The sequence below is a fragment of the Engystomops pustulosus genome, chromosome 7, assembly GCF_040894005.1.
Source record: "Engystomops pustulosus chromosome 7, aEngPut4.maternal, whole genome shotgun sequence".
In the NCBI taxonomy this organism is placed as follows: domain Eukaryota; kingdom Metazoa; phylum Chordata; class Amphibia; order Anura; family Leptodactylidae; genus Engystomops; species Engystomops pustulosus.
Window position 1 is genome coordinate 144,876,054 of NC_092417.1, and position 17,958 is coordinate 144,894,011.

The window sequence follows — 17,958 nt, forward strand, 5'->3', positions numbered from 1 at the left end:
ATACAATAAAAGCATTACACTCATATGCATCAGGTGAAATATGAATTGAATGTCACCAATTTCGTAAAGGAAATCTAGCATTTGTTTTTATGCACTGTGAATCAAATGCAACACCCTTGCCAATGCAACTCATCCAGAAGATAATGCTAGGAGACCTTGATGTAATTGCAGCTGTAGATGCTGCCTGGGAAGGCAACAGTTAAATTGGCAACAATACAGCCACATCCAATGATGTGGCTGCATTGTTAGCTGGAGTATGATTGGAGAGGTGCTACCACCTGACCAGGGGGAGTATAGAAACCTCTGCTGGATGGAAGCACATGGTCTTAGACCTTAGCAGTCAGTCAGGCTGCATGGTCTCAGGGTTCAGTCACAGTGAAGAGAGAGAGTGTGTGCAGCACACCTTCAGTGTTGCCATAGATACTAATCCCAGGAACGGAGTCAGGAGATTTTAACCACAGAGCTGCAGCTTCCACAATTTGGACACAGCTCCACCTCAACTATCCCAGCCTGCATCTACTATCAGGCTGCGTGCAATCTTCCTCTGTACTGGCTCTCCATGACTTTTCCAGCTTTGGAATCTGCTGTTACCCATTTTGGCCATTGCCTGCTGTTTAATAAAGAACTCTAAGTTGATTTGCACAATGTTGCCTCTGTCTGATTCCTGGATACAGCTGCTTACCACCACGGACTCATCCTACAGACACACAGGGGTTGCCACAGGGGGAAACCAGTACATCAGCCTCTTTCTCCTTATTTCTTGCACACACCACCTGCTGGAGACCTGCCAGGTTGTAGGTTAGCCCTCTGGTCCCAATACCAAGCACCGTGACATCAGCACGCCCAAGGCTGCAATAGCCAGCCACTCCAGTATTCTGGGCCCCGGCTGCCACCAGGTCCCAAAGAAAAGGCTAGGATGTTGCATAAACATACCTTGAGAATGATGTAGCTACACTGATGCAGAAACATATCTTGTTTAATTCCTTGGTTTTGCTCAAAATATAATTAAAAAATTCAGGACATTGGGAAAGCTGGGTGCAGAACTGTCCACATAGGACATCAACCTGAGCTGGATGACTTCTGACGTGGGTGTGCCAGTGCGGGTCATGCATCCTGTAATATACTACACTGGCTGAATGTAGACATGATCCAATCTAAGCTCAATAAAATCAATGTGTACAAGGCTCCTGGACCAGATGGGTTACACACCAGAGTGCTTAAAGAACTCAGTTCTGTTATTGCTCTTACACACTTTAAAATCTTCAGGGATTCCGTAATGTCTGGTGTGGTGCCAAGTGACTTGCGCAAGGCAAATGTTGTGCCAATATATAAAAAACTCTAGAACTTCGACAGGCGATTACAGGCCTGTAAGCTTAACTTCCATTGTGGAGAAAATATTGGAAGGGTTAGTAAAAGACTATAATAATAATAATAATAATTATTTTATTCATATAGCGCACACAGATTACGCAGCGCTGCAAAAAGCATTTCAAATTGGTCCCTGTCCCCATGGGGCTCACAATCTAAACAACCTACCAGTATGTTTTGGAGTGTGGGAGGAAACCGGAGTACCCGGAGGAAACCCACGCAAACACGAAGAGAACATACAAACTCTTTGCAGATGTTGACCTGGGTGGGATTCGAACCCAGGACTCCAGTGCTGCAAGGCAGAAGTGCTACTCACTCCGCCACCGTGCCGCCCATACTGGAGTATGTGACCGTCACACACGGGGGTGTGGGAGATTCTCTTGGGGCTAGAGTCTGTGGACTCCCTGGACTACTGTGGGGGATGATGGTACTAGCCACAACACGGGACCGGAGTCTAAGTTGCCCCTGGTCTTCACCAGAGCCCACCGCAAGGCTGGATGGTCTTGCTGTGCTTGCTGTGGCAGGAAGCCACCAGGTTGTTCCACGGGTGTGACTAGGCCCGCGGTGGCAGCCAAGGTAGGGAAGCAGGAAGGCAGGACCTCCGGAAGGCAGGACCTCCGGAAGGCAGGAGCTTGGGATGGCAGGACCTCGGGTAGGCAGGACTTTGCATAGGCAGGACCTCAGGATGACCACCAGGATACAGGACCGCCACAGGAACACGGGACTGCCACAGGAACACAGGAAATGCTTGACAAAGATTCATGGTGAATCGAAACATTGCAGTTTTTTCTATGCCTGTGTGAATAAAGTTTTATCACCTTTTTCATCATATTGGATGCTGTGGCCTTTTCCTTTGTATAAAATTATGAATGATATTATGGAAAAGTGTGTAGCACTCAGACCATTTTAGGCTACAGAGTCAGGTCACCATGTTTGAAGAACATGAAATATCAATGGCCCCATCACTCAACCCTCTCTATAACTGCTGAGATCTAAACATTCTGTCATTAGAATCAGCAAAGACTGTGCATCAGGACCTTCAAAGCAGAGCAAATCCTGTAAACGGCGGACAGTTCGACAAAAGTGCGATCCGCGTCCCTTAAAAAATAAGCCCCATTGTATTTGATAATCAAGCAGGAACTATGTAAATGTTTCATATAGATAACTCCTAGATTTTACCCAAGATGGATTTATTTTACTGTTGAGCACCAGCTCCTGTAGAGAAATTACAGTTATAATTACAGATTATGAATGTCAAAATAATTACAGGAAATGCCTCAAAGTCTGACATTTTCATTTTAAATAAGCCAATTAATACTAAATTTATCAATAGTTTATTGTCCTGAGACTTATTTATTTCTAAACTTTATGTACTGCACTAGTAGTACTACACAAGATGAGCAAGTTGCTTTAGAGTTCAATGCAACCGATTTGTCAAATTTTTTAATTAATTAAATAATTGAATAATTCCTTACCTAATAACCTCGCAAACCCTAGTGGTCACGGACAATTGGTCAACAAATCCTACTCTCAGTATGGATTCAGAACAGAAGTAACCTTAGGGTTCAAGGCTTTGAATCAGGCAGGATCCAGGTTTCAATGCAGGTTCCAGATTAGGCCGAGGTTCACTCTTTCTGATCAGGCAGGATCCAAGGTAAGGTACAGGTTCAGGGTTCCATATCAGTCAGGATACAGGGTTCTAAATCAGGTTGGGTTTCTGGATCAGACTCGATGAAGGCTCACGTGCAAGTTCAGGTTCCTGATCAGGCTTGGGTTGAAAGGTTCCAGACCAGGCAAGATCCAGGTTCTGGTAAGGATTCAGGCTTACTGATCAAGCTGGGGTTCACGGTTGTGGATCAGACAGGATAAAGGCTCAGGTACAGGTTCAGCATTCTGCATCAGGCTAGGTTTCATGGTCCTAGATTAGGCTGGATAAAAGGTTCCGGCTCAGGTTGGGGATCAGGATAAGGCAGGCTTTAAACTTACAATCAGTACAAGTTCATAAAAACACAGACAGTACTACAAATCACAGTATCTGAGATGGACTGATCCGCTGAATCGAAAATAAAAGAAGGAACACAGGGTGGAAAGACTCACGTGTGGCATATAGATTTCACTTGGGTAAGTTAAAAGTTAGGGTGCTCACCTATAAGGTGTCTCTATGAAGTGCTGCTTGTGGAAGAGCGAGGCCACGAGGAGTAAGCGTCCAATGATTTATCCCGTATTATTCTCCATAATTTTATTATTCTCAACCTGACGAAGGTCCTCGTCCAGTGCCGAGACGCGTAGTTGATGTTATGTTTTAATTTCAAATAAAAAGACATGATGAATATGAAGATGCGCTATTGGTGTGGAATACTTCTACTTGCATTAATGGAATACAAATCACGGTAGATACTATAACCCACCCTGCATGAATTAATGATTGGATATTTAAGGTGCTCAGAAGAAAGATGTAATCACCCATCTTTGCCCAAAACACACAAGAGAATCAACTCAGCAAGGCAGCATCCAGAATCAGGATTTAGAGGGTTATGACACTCTGGAAGCCCTTACAAGCATGGTGTAGTGTCCTGCCCCAGGTGCAGTATACTTTCTGCCAAGATCAGGAGGATATTAAAGGAAACCTACTATCAGAAATCTACCTATTAAGGCAGATCTGATGGTAAGTGGCTAATAACAAACTAAGCTCTTATCTATTTTAACCTAATCCTAAAATACTTCCTAAAGTAAACTACACTATATACTAGGGCAGGGAGCAGCCTCTCCAGGTAGTGGGAGCAAAAAAAGGTGTAACTAGAAGAGGCAGGGCCCCATAGCAGACTTCTGAATAGGGCCCCCCTTAAAAATATACATATTTATATACTGACACATGTACATTACAATCAAACACATTTATACACTCATATGTACACAAATGTATTTACTTATATGCATACACATACAATATATACACACCACATACTGCATAAACATACATACAGTATATACACACCACATACACACACATGCATACAGTACCATATACACCCACGCAGCATATACATCTCACTTATGCACACATACACACACTTTTAGCACACTTTTAGAGTATATACAATACATATTCAAACACATACAGCAAATACACACTTAGATACAATACCATATTTAGACATACAGTTATACACAAACATACACCGTATACACCAGATGCCAGGGCCCGCTGACACTGGGGGCCCCATAGTGGCTGCTATGGCTGCTACCCCTGTAGTTATGCCCCTGGGAGCAAGGGCTATTCCACACCGAAGTAGCCTCGGCCAATAATTAGCATATTAGCTAGATAAAGTATAGTTTAGGAGTATTTTAGGATTAGGTAAAAATAGAGACCTACCATCAGATCTGCCATAATAGGTAGATTTCTGATGGTAGGTTTCCTTTAAGAAGTAGCTGCCTTCCTGGAGTGCCTTGGGGGAAGCAGGTCCTCCACAGTCCTCCACAGCAAATTTTTGAGATCCTTCCAATTCTGGGACAAATTCTTCCACATTTGGGACAGTACACCAAGCAATACTGGAAAAGGTTTCAGATGGCCGTTCAAGGTTTCCATGACCTCGTGGTTACTAACTTTATTTCCATGGATCTCAAGGAAATAAAGCATTCATCACAACTGCGTGTGCCACCCCCACATCCCCAATGTATAAGGCCTACAAGTTCTCCTGGACCTTTTATGATATAGGACATCAATTAAACCAGGAAGGACATCACCGTGATAAGAGGCTGGTGGTGATTTGTGAGCATAAATCCTCATGGCAGGATACTGTGATAATAATATTACTCCTCCACAGTTTGTTTGTTATATATATTTTTTTTATTTTTCTTTCTTTGTGTTGTTTCATTCTGCCTGTTATAAATCATTAGGCTCTATTTGTTTAAGACCAGCCAGGAAGATGAGCCTGGCAGGGTGGTTATAACACCCCAGGGAGTCTATGTTTGATCAGAGAAGCATGGTCTTCCTAAGTGGTAAAATTAACACCTTTCGGCCAGAGTAGTCTAGCTAGTGGGGGATGAAAAGAAGCCACAGACTGCATGTTCTTCCCTCCAAATTCAGACAAAGGGGAATATCATAGCTGTCCATAACTGGGACATAATTCATAATTATAGGTCCCAAGTTACACAGGACAGTTATGGGGTCTAGACACACTTCTGGACCTAAAATCAGAACATTAGCTGCAATGGAAGGCAGCCAATAGCAGAACACCCCTGATATTAGGCTAAGACACCCTGAGTTTGGTATGGGGTTAATGGGAATAACATGCCCGTTTGGTTGGAAGCCATGGCACAATTGTGCCATCTTCCAATCAAAAGTTATGGGGTTCTGATAAAAACCCAGACCCAAAAAGTATCTCACTGATGGGAGGGGGATAGAAAAATCCCCTTCACAGTGACATCACAGCCAGGGGTGGGGGTCAAAAAATCACCTGGGCTTAAATTAATGAAGCAGCCACATAGTAGTGTTCAGTCTGGGAGACTCTATGACAATAGAAGGCTGGATCGATGCTTATGCCCTGTATCGGGCCAAAGAATTTCTTCCTATTCCACTAGCAAGAATTTTTTGTTTCTTCTTCCATAACTGTTTGTAAGTATTGTATGTGTATTGTTTTAATCCTTTTTCCACTTTATCTGACAATTTAATTATTTGAGTGTACTGCATTTTTATGTAAATTAAAACTTTTTAATAAGTCTCTGCTTATAGCCTTAAAGAATCTGAGTCTCTGAAGGGAATCACGTTACCAGAGGTCATTATTAGCATAGTCCATGTAGTAAGTGTCACGGGCACCCCCGCGATCCATACCACGGATGGCGGGTGCACCCGTGCCTCCGTTGCGGCCACCCCCGCGATCCATATCGCGGATCGCGGGTGCACCCGTGCCTCCCTCCGCTGCCCCGGTCCCACTCCGGTGCACTCACCTCTCCTGGCTCCCGCTCCCGTCCGGACTAAGTCTCGCGCGCGGCCCCGCTCCCTAGGGCGCGGGCGCGGCACTGTCTCAAGATTTAAAGGGCCAGCGCACAGGTGATTAGTATTGGTCATTTCCTGTTTTGTATATAACCCTTTGTTTCCCATCATTCCCTGCCGGATCTTTGTGCCTCTTAGCCTTAGAGAAAGCTTCCTAGCGAGTATTGCTGTGTTCCTGCGTGTTCCTGTATTCCTGCGTATTCCTGTATTCCTGCGTTCCAGTGTATTCCTGTGTGTTCCCGTTCCTGAGTCCTGTGTTGCCGTGTTACCTGTGTTCCTCCCTGTTGCTGTGTGCCTGTGTTCCCGTTCCCTCCTGCCTGGACCTCCTGTTGCTGACCCCGGACTTGAACCTGACGTTGCATCTCTGCCGCCTGCCCTGACCCTGTGCCTGGACCCGACTACGACTTTGTCATCCGCTAAGGTACCTCGACCTCGGCTGCCACCGTGGGCTAGTCACACCTGGGAACGACCTAGTGGTATCCTGCCGCAGCAAGTCCAACCCGCTTTGCGGCGGGCTCTGGTGAAAACCAGGTGCCGCTAGGCTCCGGTTCCGGGTGTTGGCTAGTTACATCTCCCGCGGTGGTCCAGAGGATCCACTGATCCTAACAGTAAGCGATTGCATGTTCTGTGTGAATTTATAATTGTAATATCGTGTAAGTAGTGAGTGCATGTGCTGAGTTATCATCAGGGTGTATTGTCTGTGTGGTTGAGGTGCCTACGGCCTTCTTTGCATAAGTAACTCGTGGGTGGTGGCAGTGCGGATTCTGTGGAGTAAATTTAGCGTAAGGACGCCATTTTGTGGAAGTGGGCGGAGCTTAAGGGCTAAATTCTGGGACTCCATAGAGTAGTTATCCCAGTATGTGAACTCCGGTGAGACGGGACCTTTAACAATCAGGGTGAATAATCACATGGATTTTCAATGCACACCAGATCTTAAACCACTATGGCCTCATATGTGCCCTTTAAAAGCTATTCAGAAATACCTTTCCCGTTTAATCCTTATGCAAATGACCTTCTTGGTGCATTGGGGATGTGGCCAAACCTGCTGGTACACCTGTTCTTCTATGTTTTCTAGGGAATGTCAAGTACAGGCGGTCGCCTATTTAAGAACACCTTACTTACAGATGACCCCTAGTTACAAACGAACCTCTTTTAATATACTGTACTTTAAGCCCTAGGCTACAATAAACAGCTATAACAGTTATTAAATCTGTCTGCAATTGAGCTTTATTGTTAATCCTGGTTCTGCTGAAAATTCAACATTTTTAAAATCCAATAGTCACAGAGACCAAAAAATTTGGCTGGGGTTACAATTATAAAATATACAATTGCGACTTACATACAAATTCAACTTAAGAACAAATCTACAGAAACTATCATATACGTAACCCAGGACTGCCTGTATTTTGTAAAGTGGTATGTTTGGCGGTGCTGGGGGTGCAGAAAGAAGAAAATAGGTGCACCATTAGGTAAACCACACCCCCAGTCCACCAAAAAGTTCTTATGCCTTACAATAAAAATGGACTTTTCTCTAAAATGACAAATTACTGGAAAGCAATAAAGGTGTTTCTGGAAAGTATCTTAAATTCCCCACACAAAGGTATATGTACTTCAACGGTGATATGTGTACTGGTAAACTCAATACTAGAGATGAGCGAGCACTAAAATGCTCGGGTACTCGTTATTCGAGACAAACTTTTCCAGATGCTCGAGTGCTCGTCTCGAATAACGAGCCCCATTGAAGTCAATGGGAGACCCGAGCATTTTTCAAAGGGACCATGGTTCGGGAATAAAATGTGTTAATTAACTGAAAAAGAATGTCTTCTGATAAGTTAGCAGATGTATGCAAACATCTGCAATCTATTCTTCACTGTTCCGTGCGTATATTATCTCCCGACAAGTTAACAGATGTGAAGAACAGTGAAGAATAGAATAAAAACAGTGAACACAGGATGATTTAAGTGAAAAACGCAGTGAAGAATAGATTGCAGATGTTCTGCACATCTGCTTACTTGTCGGGGTGATACGCTGTCCCGGGATCCGCTCCTCTTCTTCCACTGAAGTCTCCCCCGTGCTGCCCGATGTCTGTGTCCCCCGTGCTGCCCGATGTCTGTGTCCCCCGTGCTGCCCGATGTCTCCCCCGTGCTGCCCGATGTCTCCCCCGTGCTGCCCGATGTCTGTGTCCCCCGTGCTGGCAAATGTCTGTGTCCCCCGTGCTGGCAAATGTCTGTGTCCCCCGTGCTGCCCGATGTCTGTGTCCCCCGTGCTGCCCGATGTCTGTGTCCCCCGTGCTGTCTGTGTCCCCCGGACTGCTGCCCGATGTCTGTGTCCCCCGGGCTGCTGCCCGATGTCTGTGTCCCCCAGGCTGCTGCCCGATGTCTGTGTCCCCCGGGCTGCTGCCCGATGTCTGTGTCCCCCGGGCTGCTGCCCGATGTCTGTGTCCCTCGGGCTGCTGCCCGATGTCTGTGTCCCCCGTGCTGCCCGATGTCTGTGTCCCCCGGGCTGCTGCCCGATGTCTGTGTCCCCCGGGCTGCTGCCCGATGTCTGTGTCCCCCGGGCTGCTGCCCGATGTCTGTCTCCCTGCTGCTTGATGTCTCCCTGCTGCTTGATGTCTCCCTGCTGCTTGATGTCTCCCTGCTGCTTGATGTCTCCCTGCTGCCGTTCCGCGCATATCTTCCGACAGGTAAGCAGATGTGCCGAACATCTGTAATCTATTCTTCACTGTGTTCTTCACTGTGTTTTTGTGGCAAATGTCTGTGTCCCCCGTGCTGGCAAATGTCTGTGTCCCCCGTGCTGCCCGATGTCTGTGTCCCCCGTGCTGCCCGATGTCTGTGTCCCCCGTGCTGTCTGTGTCCCCCGGACTGCTGCCCGATGTCTGTGTCCCCCGGGCTGCTGCCCGATGTCTGTGTCCCCCAGGCTGCTGCCCGATGTCTGTGTCCCCCGGGCTGCTGCCCGATGTCTGTGTCCCCCGGGCTGCTGCCCGATGTCTGTGTCCCTCGGGCTGCTGCCCGATGTCTGTGTCCCCCGTGCTGCCCGATGTCTGTGTCCCCCGGGCTGCTGCCCGATGTCTGTGTCCCCCGGGCTGCTGCCCGATGTCTGTGTCCCCCGGGCTGCTGCCCGATGTCTGTGTCCCCCGGGCTGCTGCCCGATGTCTGTGTCCCCCAGGCTGCTGCCCGATGTCTGTGTCCCCCGGGCTGCTGCCCGATGTCTGTGTCCCCCGGGCTGCTGCCCGATGTCTGTGTCCCCCGTGGTGCTGCCCGATGTCTGTGTCCCCCGTGGTGCTGCCCGATGTCTGTGTCCCCCGTGGTGCTGCCCGATGTCTGTCTCCCTGCTGCTTGATGTCTCCCTGCTGCTTGATGTCTCCCTGCTGCTTGATGTCTCCCTGCTGCTTGATGTCTCCCTGCTGCCGTTCCGCGCATATCTTCCGACAGGTAAGCAGATGTGCCGAACATCTGTAATCTATTCTTCACTGTGTTCTTCACTGTGTTTTTAACTTAAATGATCCTGTGTTCACTGTGTTCACTATTTTTATTCTATTCTTCACTGTTCTTCACTGTGTTTTTTTAATTAAATGCTCGATCTCGAGCAGGGGAAATACTCGTCCGAGCAACGAGCCGTTTCGAGTACCTTAATACTCGAACGAGCATCAAGCTCGGACGAGTATACTCGCTCATCTCTACTCAATACATCTCAATACTCAAACTCAACTCACACTCAATACTCAAACTCAATACATCAGAGGATTCTATACTATGCTCTATTCGATGAGAAGTGCACTGGTGATATTATTAGTCCGCCAATAGTGATATCTAGGGCATCAAAAATCAGGTTCAGTTTACTACAACAAGCTTTTCATGTCATTGAACCCCACCCTAAACCTCTGATGAACTCTACTGCCCCATTCATCAGAGGTTTACGCAGAACTACATTTCCCATCATGCTCTCAGAGCCTGCCCTGGTCGACTTGTCACTTATCAGTATCTGCAGTGTCGACAGCAGGAAGGAGTTTGTGAATGTTCTTGATGTCTTTAACATGTAGCAGCTGAGTAGTTTAGCAGAGCGCGTACAGTAGTGTCGGGGTGCCCAGAGAGTGGGGTACTGAACACAGAGCATGGGATATAAGTCGTGGGTACGAGTGGCCAGGTGCCAGCTCCTCGTCAGCTGCCTCTTTATTCTGGTAAATGAGATCATTTCTTGTTGTTTCATAATTTTAGTTTTTAAGGAAGGAACTAGTTATTTATGTTCTTATTGTATGTGCACACCTCATTGTTATAGTCTATAGTCTGCGCCAAACCTGATCTAATAAGATCTGCTGCAGATTTGTGCCACTTTTGTCACATTTATTAGAAACCTACACTGGTGTCTGGTACCAAATTTAGGAATTTAACAACAGCCACATTTTAAGAAGGTGCCACAAGCTGCAGCTATTGCACTAGCAGACCCATCCTGCCCTTGTATTACATTCTACGTGGTTTATTTAAAGTTTTTATTTATTGGTATATTGGTATACAGTACGGTGGTATTTCTATGTACAACACTGATATTTAAGCACTGTAACAGTATAATATAATATTACGTAGTGAATGGTGGTGGCACAATTAAATAGCATTTTTAGTATGGGAAATAGTGTGGTAATGTTATTTAGACAATGTTATCCTGGAACTATAGGCTGTATGGTGCAGAAAATGTGTTGGGTTGGTCAATACACATCAAATAAGCTTTAATATTTATTCATACTTATTACTACATATATCTAATATATAAAGCTGAGTGTATGTCTGTGTGTGTGTATGTAAGTATGTATGTTTGTCCGCTAAAGGAATCTGCATTTACAATCACCAAATTTTGCACATCCACCCTCTGTGACTCAGGGAACGTCTCAGACATTTTGAATCAAAATGTTCACCCCATGCTTTACAAAATATACATATTAACCACTATATACAGGAGCCATTGTCTGCTGCTGCTGTGGTAGTTGGAAGCTGAGCCGTGATTGGTTAAAATTTTGCCACAGATCCTTAATATGAGCTCTGAGGTTTGATTTGTTACTATATGCAATGACAGTGTATGTGTGAGGTAAGATGGATTGGGATGGAGACAGAAAGACCGGCAGGGATTATGAGCAAGTGAGCGAAAGACAGGCAGGGAGAGTGATAGACAGGCAAGGAGAGTGAGAAAAAAGCAGGGAGAGTGATTGATAGAGAGACAGGCAGTGAGGGTGAAAGAAAGGCAAGGAGAGTGAGTGATTGATAGAGAGACTGGCATGGAGAGCGAGTGATTTATTTATAGAGAGACAAGGAGGGAGAGTGAGTGACAGAGAGACAGGCAGGGAGAATGAGTGAGTGACTTAGAGAGAGGCAGGGAGAGTGAGTGACAGACAGAGAGACAGTCATGGAGAGTGAATGAGAAACAGAGACAGGTGGGGGAGTTAGTGTGAGACAGGCAGGGAGAATGAGTGAGAGACAGAAAGACAGGTAAGGAGAGTGAGTGATAGACAAATAGACAGGCAGGGAAAGTGAGTGAGAGAAAGACAGACAGTGAGAGTGATTAACAGACAGAGAGACAGGCTGGGAGAGTAAGTGACAGGCAGGGAGAATGAGGAAGTCACAGAAAGGCAGGCAGGGAGAGTCAATATGGGACAGAGAGACAAGCAGGGAGAGTGAGTGAGAGGCAGAGAGACAGGCAGGGAGAGTGAGAGGTAGGCAAGGAGAGTGAGTGAGAGACAGACAGAGAGAGATATATACATAGATAGATATAAAATATTTTTTTGCAAACACATTTTATTTTGTTATAGCTAAAAGCAGTTATTTACTATCATGGGCAATGCCGGGATCTATAGATAGTGTATATATATTTACATGGTATGTGTGATTTGTATTTCTTTTAGGTCCTGGCGGTTGGTTTCTGCATTCTGACTGTAATAACTGGGTTGGGATCTCACTTTACCATATTTACTGATGCCTCCGCTGCTGGCAGTACAATCAGAGATCTAAATTCTACCAGTAAGTACAACAAAGGGACTACTAATCCCCTCCATATCCTAGTACAGCAGCAGCAGCTTATTCCCCTATTTCTTTTGAGTATACATGTAGAGACAGTCCCCGGGTTACATACAAAATAAGTTCTTTAGGTTTGTTCCAATAGCATGCCCCCTATAATCCTCAGCATCAATCACAAAACTCCAAACAACAACAATGCATCAGAAAACCAAAAAAATTATATTAGGAGTTTGTCTAAAAGTATCCAATTGTATTGATGTACAAATACAATCAATTCATAGAAGTAATTCATATCATGTATCGCAATAATTGGGGCAGTCTGAACTCAGGGAGAAAAAGGCCCCAGATGGAATGGGTCAAACACAGGATACATAAGGCCCCAAGTGTCCAACACCGATCATAACTCAATATATAAATCAATGTGTTATCTTACAAAACTTGCTGCGGAGAGTGTAATCGTTCATTTAATAAACGAGAAAAATAGAGGTTCATTCCGGGATCACATCACTATCAAATTGGACACTCACCCGAAATTATGATGAAATATGGTAATGGCAAATCCAGGGGGACCAATGTTTACACCCCAATGCACGTTTCCCACTTGTTATTATGATGGATGTTAATCACAGTTCCATAGTCACAGTGCAGCACCCAATCAGTGAGAGTACCCTGGCGCTGATGATGTCTCCAAGGCTCCCAGTATTTAAGAAAACCTCTTAAATTGCTGATAAACATAATAACAAAATTGGCCACAGCCTTGGCCTGTGTATGTCTAATCTCTCTCTCAACAAATGTCTCCAAGATGTTGACTTAGAATATGTCCAGGGCAAATGAAAGGTGTCTGTCAGTAGGTCACTTCTCCCGAGGATGCATGTCTATGAGAGGTGGTTGGGAGAAATATACATTACGCTAACTGGATTTTCTTCTGGATTTTCTTCAGTATAGAAGCTAATTAGCAACCAGGATGTTGCACTTAACGGCATTGATTATGGTAACCCTGCAAAATGTTGGAGTAGGTGAAGGTGGTGAAAGGACCTCTTTAAGACAATGTATGAATATGCTCCGACAATAGAAACCTAGCCCGGGGCAAGACCAGAGGTCAGGCAGTGGTGTGTGGGTTATTACAGTCCTGCCGATAAGAGATTGCCGTTATAGATGTAACTTAATCAGGAAGTATATGACAGTCAGATTAGTACATGCTCTCCCAGGACCCACCACTCCACACTGACATGTAATCTACAGTACGTGTAGAGATGTTAGGGGCACTGTCACAGATGCACTCTATGTGGTGCGGGTCTCACCGGCCCGGACTCACCTCTCCACGATCCTGGCTCTGCTCTGAATACAACTAGGCCACTCGCGTTCCTGCTCCCTAGAGCGCACGCGCCGGCTCTTCAAGACTTAAAGGGCCAGCGTCCTCCTTATTGGTGCTAGTTAATCCGATTCGGCCTTATAATCCAGCAACTCCTTCCTGCCTCGCCGGATCTTCAGCATCACTTCCTGCTAAGTGAAAGCCAGAGTTCCTGTGATTCCAGTATTCCTGCTCCCGTGTTTCCCATGTCTGCAGTGTTCCCGTAGTCCTGTTCCTCCGTTCCTGTTCTGTGTGCCAGTTCCTGTGTCCTGCTGTGACTTCCTGGGTTCCTGTCCAGCGGTGCCTTCAGTCCGTGCCAGTGTTCCTTCGTGTTCCTGCTATCATCTCAAGCTGGGACTGTTTCCTGCACTACCTTGGCTACCACCACAGGCCCAGTCGCACCCGTGGAACGACCTGGTTCAACTCTGGTGAAGACCAGGTGCCACTTAGACTCCGGTCCAGGATGTCAGCTAGTACCATCATCTCCCACGGTGGTCCAGAGGGTCCACAGACTCTTCCTTAACAGACTCTCTGACAGTTTGCCCCCACGAACTGTGACAGGCACATTTACTAAAAACTGTGAAAACTGCGCTTTGTGCCGGGGAAGTGTGCAGTGTAGGGTTTCTGGTGCCCGTTGTTCATTAATCTAGCACGCCAGCACTGCTCCGACAGTGTGCACCAATTTTTTTTGGTGCACCTTTAACATAGGGCGTGCATACTTCTGTCAGACTTTGCATCATAAATGTGGCGCACGGTCCGGCTGAGAACCGTAACACCCACTTGAGTGCAGAGAATTGTGTCACATGAAGAATAGCCCAGCCACGCCACAAAAGGGTTGCGGCTTTTTAAATACCTGTGCAAGCAGTTTGCACCGAAAAGAACGTGCAAAGTCCGACAGAAAATAGCGCACGGCTCTTAGTAAATGTGCCCCGAATTGTTGTGTGTCTCATATACAGTCTGTGTATAACTTATATACATAATTCCTTCTTCTCCCCCACAGTGGTTCTGTATGGCAGTTCTATATGTGGCTTCCTCATCCTCACCCTACTACTTAGCGCCATTTCTGTTTTACGGGAATCCCAGCACCTCATGGCAACCGTAAGTGTAAAAGTGGATGTAAATGTCTCATAAGGTTTTGGGAACTGTAAATACACATAATGGTCCGCAGAATAGCCAAATGTGCTGCAGTGTACTATAGCAGAGGTAATCTCTTCCTCATTCTGTCCTCCCAGTTTGACCACAGACTAAGAGATAAAATAGTGAATGGGTGGAGAGGCCTTTTAAGACGTCTGATAACAGGGGGTCGGTTGAAGCCCACAGTATATAGAAATACATGAAATTTATGTGTAATGGTAAATGTCTGACCACAATTGTACGCAAAAAAATACTATGCTTTTAGACATCCTGGTTAGTTCTGGGACATCTCATTTGGTATCTGGACTCACAGCATTGAAGTCATCTTCCCTCTGGATCTTGTACCGTACTCACACTGCAGTATAGAACAGTACTCCTGCGCAGGGTCGGCACCAACACTGGGCATACCTGGGCAAGTGCCAGGGCCCTGGGCTCATGGGAGGTCCACATAAGGCTGTACATAAGGAATCCATGGGGTGAGGGGGGTTGCATCCAATGAATCCATAGGGGCACAGGGGGGGCTTTATATAAAACAACCATAAGGGGGCTGATTGGTATGATTAACTAGGAAATATTTTAAAACTGTAGCCAATATAAGGTCCATATTTCGCTGGCCTAATATTCTGTCTTGGGCTAACTGCACACAAACCTGCTATTCTCAGGCTACAAAATACAGATCTGTGGTCAGTTTTTGCAGCCCATAAATTATCAGTGTTTAATCTATTTTGTCATGGCAGCAAAGCAAGCTTAACCCCTTAATGCTGATGCCCTTTTTTGATTTTGCATTTTTATTTTTCACTGTCCACATTCAAAAATCTATAACTTTTTTATTTTTCCATATAAAGAGCTGTATAAGGGCTAATTTGTGCATAACAAATCGCACTTGGCCCTCTCCATACAAGGTGGGTGCCGTCTTGGCAAAGATAGTCGCTCCCTGTGACGTAATTGGGGAGCGACGATCTTTGCCAAAATGGCACCCACCTTGTTTGGAGAGGGCTCAGCCCGTGAGCCCTCTCCATACACCCACAACCGATGTGTGACACACAAACACGTTACATGTCAGGAAGGGGTTGTCCACTTTCAGCAAATAATTGATATTGTTTGGGTGATAAAAAATGGTACAAGTTTCCAATATACTTACTGTATTAGTTCTACCCATCTCTGCTTGCTGTCCTTCTATAGAAAGCTCCTATGTTTACTTCCAGTCAAAAGAAACCTGTCCATGATCATGTGATGTTATACAAGCACATGGCTCGTTATAGCATGGCTGTGATAATTTTTTGTGATACTAACAGCTCCTGCGCTTTTGTGACATCACATGATCATGGACAGGTTTCTATCCACTGGAAGTAAACAAAGAAGCTTTTGATAGCAGGACAGCAAGCAGAGATCTAGAAAACTAAGAGGAATTGATACAGAAAGTATATTTAAAGGCAACCTACCACCAGGAATCTACCTATAAAGGTAGATCGGGTGGAAGGTGGATCTATCGGACGTGAGGATAGCCCTTTTAAGGGCTAATCCTCACGTCCCACACTTTTTTGATAACTTTTATTATCAGAATATGTAAATTTTCTAAAGCGGCTTGGGGCGTGGAGTAGCGGCTTGGGGCATGGAGTAGCCGGAGCTACTTCATGCCCCAGTAGCCACTTTGTTCCTCCTACCCGAAATCTACAAGGAGCTGCGCGCCCTTGTCCGACAAACCTGCTGTCTGCACATGCGCAGAAGAGAAGGCCCACGTCTGCATCGGGTAGGAGGAACAAAGAGGCTACTGGGGTGTGGATTAGCCGCGCCGTGTAGCCTCAGCTCCGGCTACTCCATGCAGACGTGGGCCTTCTCTTCTGCGCATGTGCAGACAGCAGGTTTGTCGGACAAGGGCGCGCAGCTCCTTGTAGATTTCGGGTAGGAGGAACAAAGTGGCTAATGGGGCATGAAGTAGCCACGTAGCCTTAGCTAGTAGCCGCTTTCGAAAATTTACATATTCTGATAATAAAAGTTATCAAAAAAGTGCGGGGACGTGAGGATTAGCCCTTAAAAGGGCTATCCTCACGTCTTATAGATCCACCTACCACCTGACCTACCTTTATAGGTAGATCCGTGATGGTAGGTTCCCTTTAAAAATTGTATAACTTTTAATTACACAAACAATATTAATAATTTGCTGAGCGTAGAAAACCCCTTTAATGCTGGCAAATTATGTCATTTGCTTGCCCCAAACACTTGAAGGGTAGCATGACCCAAACAAGTTATCCCCAAATACAGATGTTAGATGTCACAGACTTCCCAATTACCTTTGGTGGGAGGCATAGACTGCAGAATAGTCAGACAGGAGAAGGACCTCCTCTGGGTTTTCTACAACCTCCTCAAGGATCTATGACATACACGCTCATGTGCTGCACGGGTCCATAGGTTGCAATGACTGTCAAGTTCCATCCACAAAAAACAAATAGAACACACAAATAGGTGTCACTTATTTTGTACATTATCTTATAGTAAAATAGTTCTATGTGGTTGTTTGAGTGTGACGACTACCCTGGAAATTGTTCATGGATTGTGAAGACCCTCAATGTGCCAAAGATAAAACTGCATCGCCCCCTAGTGGTTGAGATACATTGTAGCTCCAGGTATCTGTATTATGTTCATACGATGAAATTCAAGAAGCTGTTAATTTAAAGAAGATAATTTAAACATTATCTGTACTTTACAAAATTCTAGTTTAGAATGGACATTCTCTGCATATATAGATTTTCTGGAGAATTAGGTAGGTCTCAGATGTTCCGTGGATGATGCAGAGGCTGCAAGTAATCTAACAATGGGGCACATTTACTTCCCCGGTCCTGACGCGATCTCTGCTGTGCGTTGTGCGACGATCATGGACTCCGACACAATTCGGTAAGATTGTGCGCCCAATTTACTGCTTGTGTCGCATCCCCGCTCAGGTCCGTCGGAGTTCACCATCTTCCTCCCGGTGTATGTAAGTGCATTGTCTTGCGACACAATTGAAATGTTAAATCCTGCACTCAGTCCGAATCCGTCGGATCGTCCGGCGGCCCGCCCCCCGATTTGTGTTGCATGAAAGCCAGCACAGCCGCTCCAATATCCCATTGTGTGCG

At 45.7% G+C, this 17,958-nt stretch overlaps 1 protein-coding gene across 1 annotated transcript in view; it reads left to right on the forward strand.

Annotated features, from left to right (window-relative positions):
- The first annotated feature begins 10,329 nt into the window (after positions 1 to 10,329).
- Positions 10,330 to 17,958, forward strand: part of TSPAN32 (tetraspanin 32) — a 49,522-nt gene continuing 41,893 nt past the window's right edge. Inside the window, exons 1-3 of the mRNA XM_072118114.1 lie at positions 10,330 to 10,538; positions 12,249 to 12,363; positions 14,712 to 14,809. Of these exons, the coding sequence (XP_071974215.1) occupies positions 10,473 to 10,538; positions 12,249 to 12,363; positions 14,712 to 14,809 (279 nt within the window). The 5' untranslated portion in view covers positions 10,330 to 10,472. The remainder of the gene's footprint in view (positions 10,539 to 12,248; positions 12,364 to 14,711; positions 14,810 to 17,958) is intronic.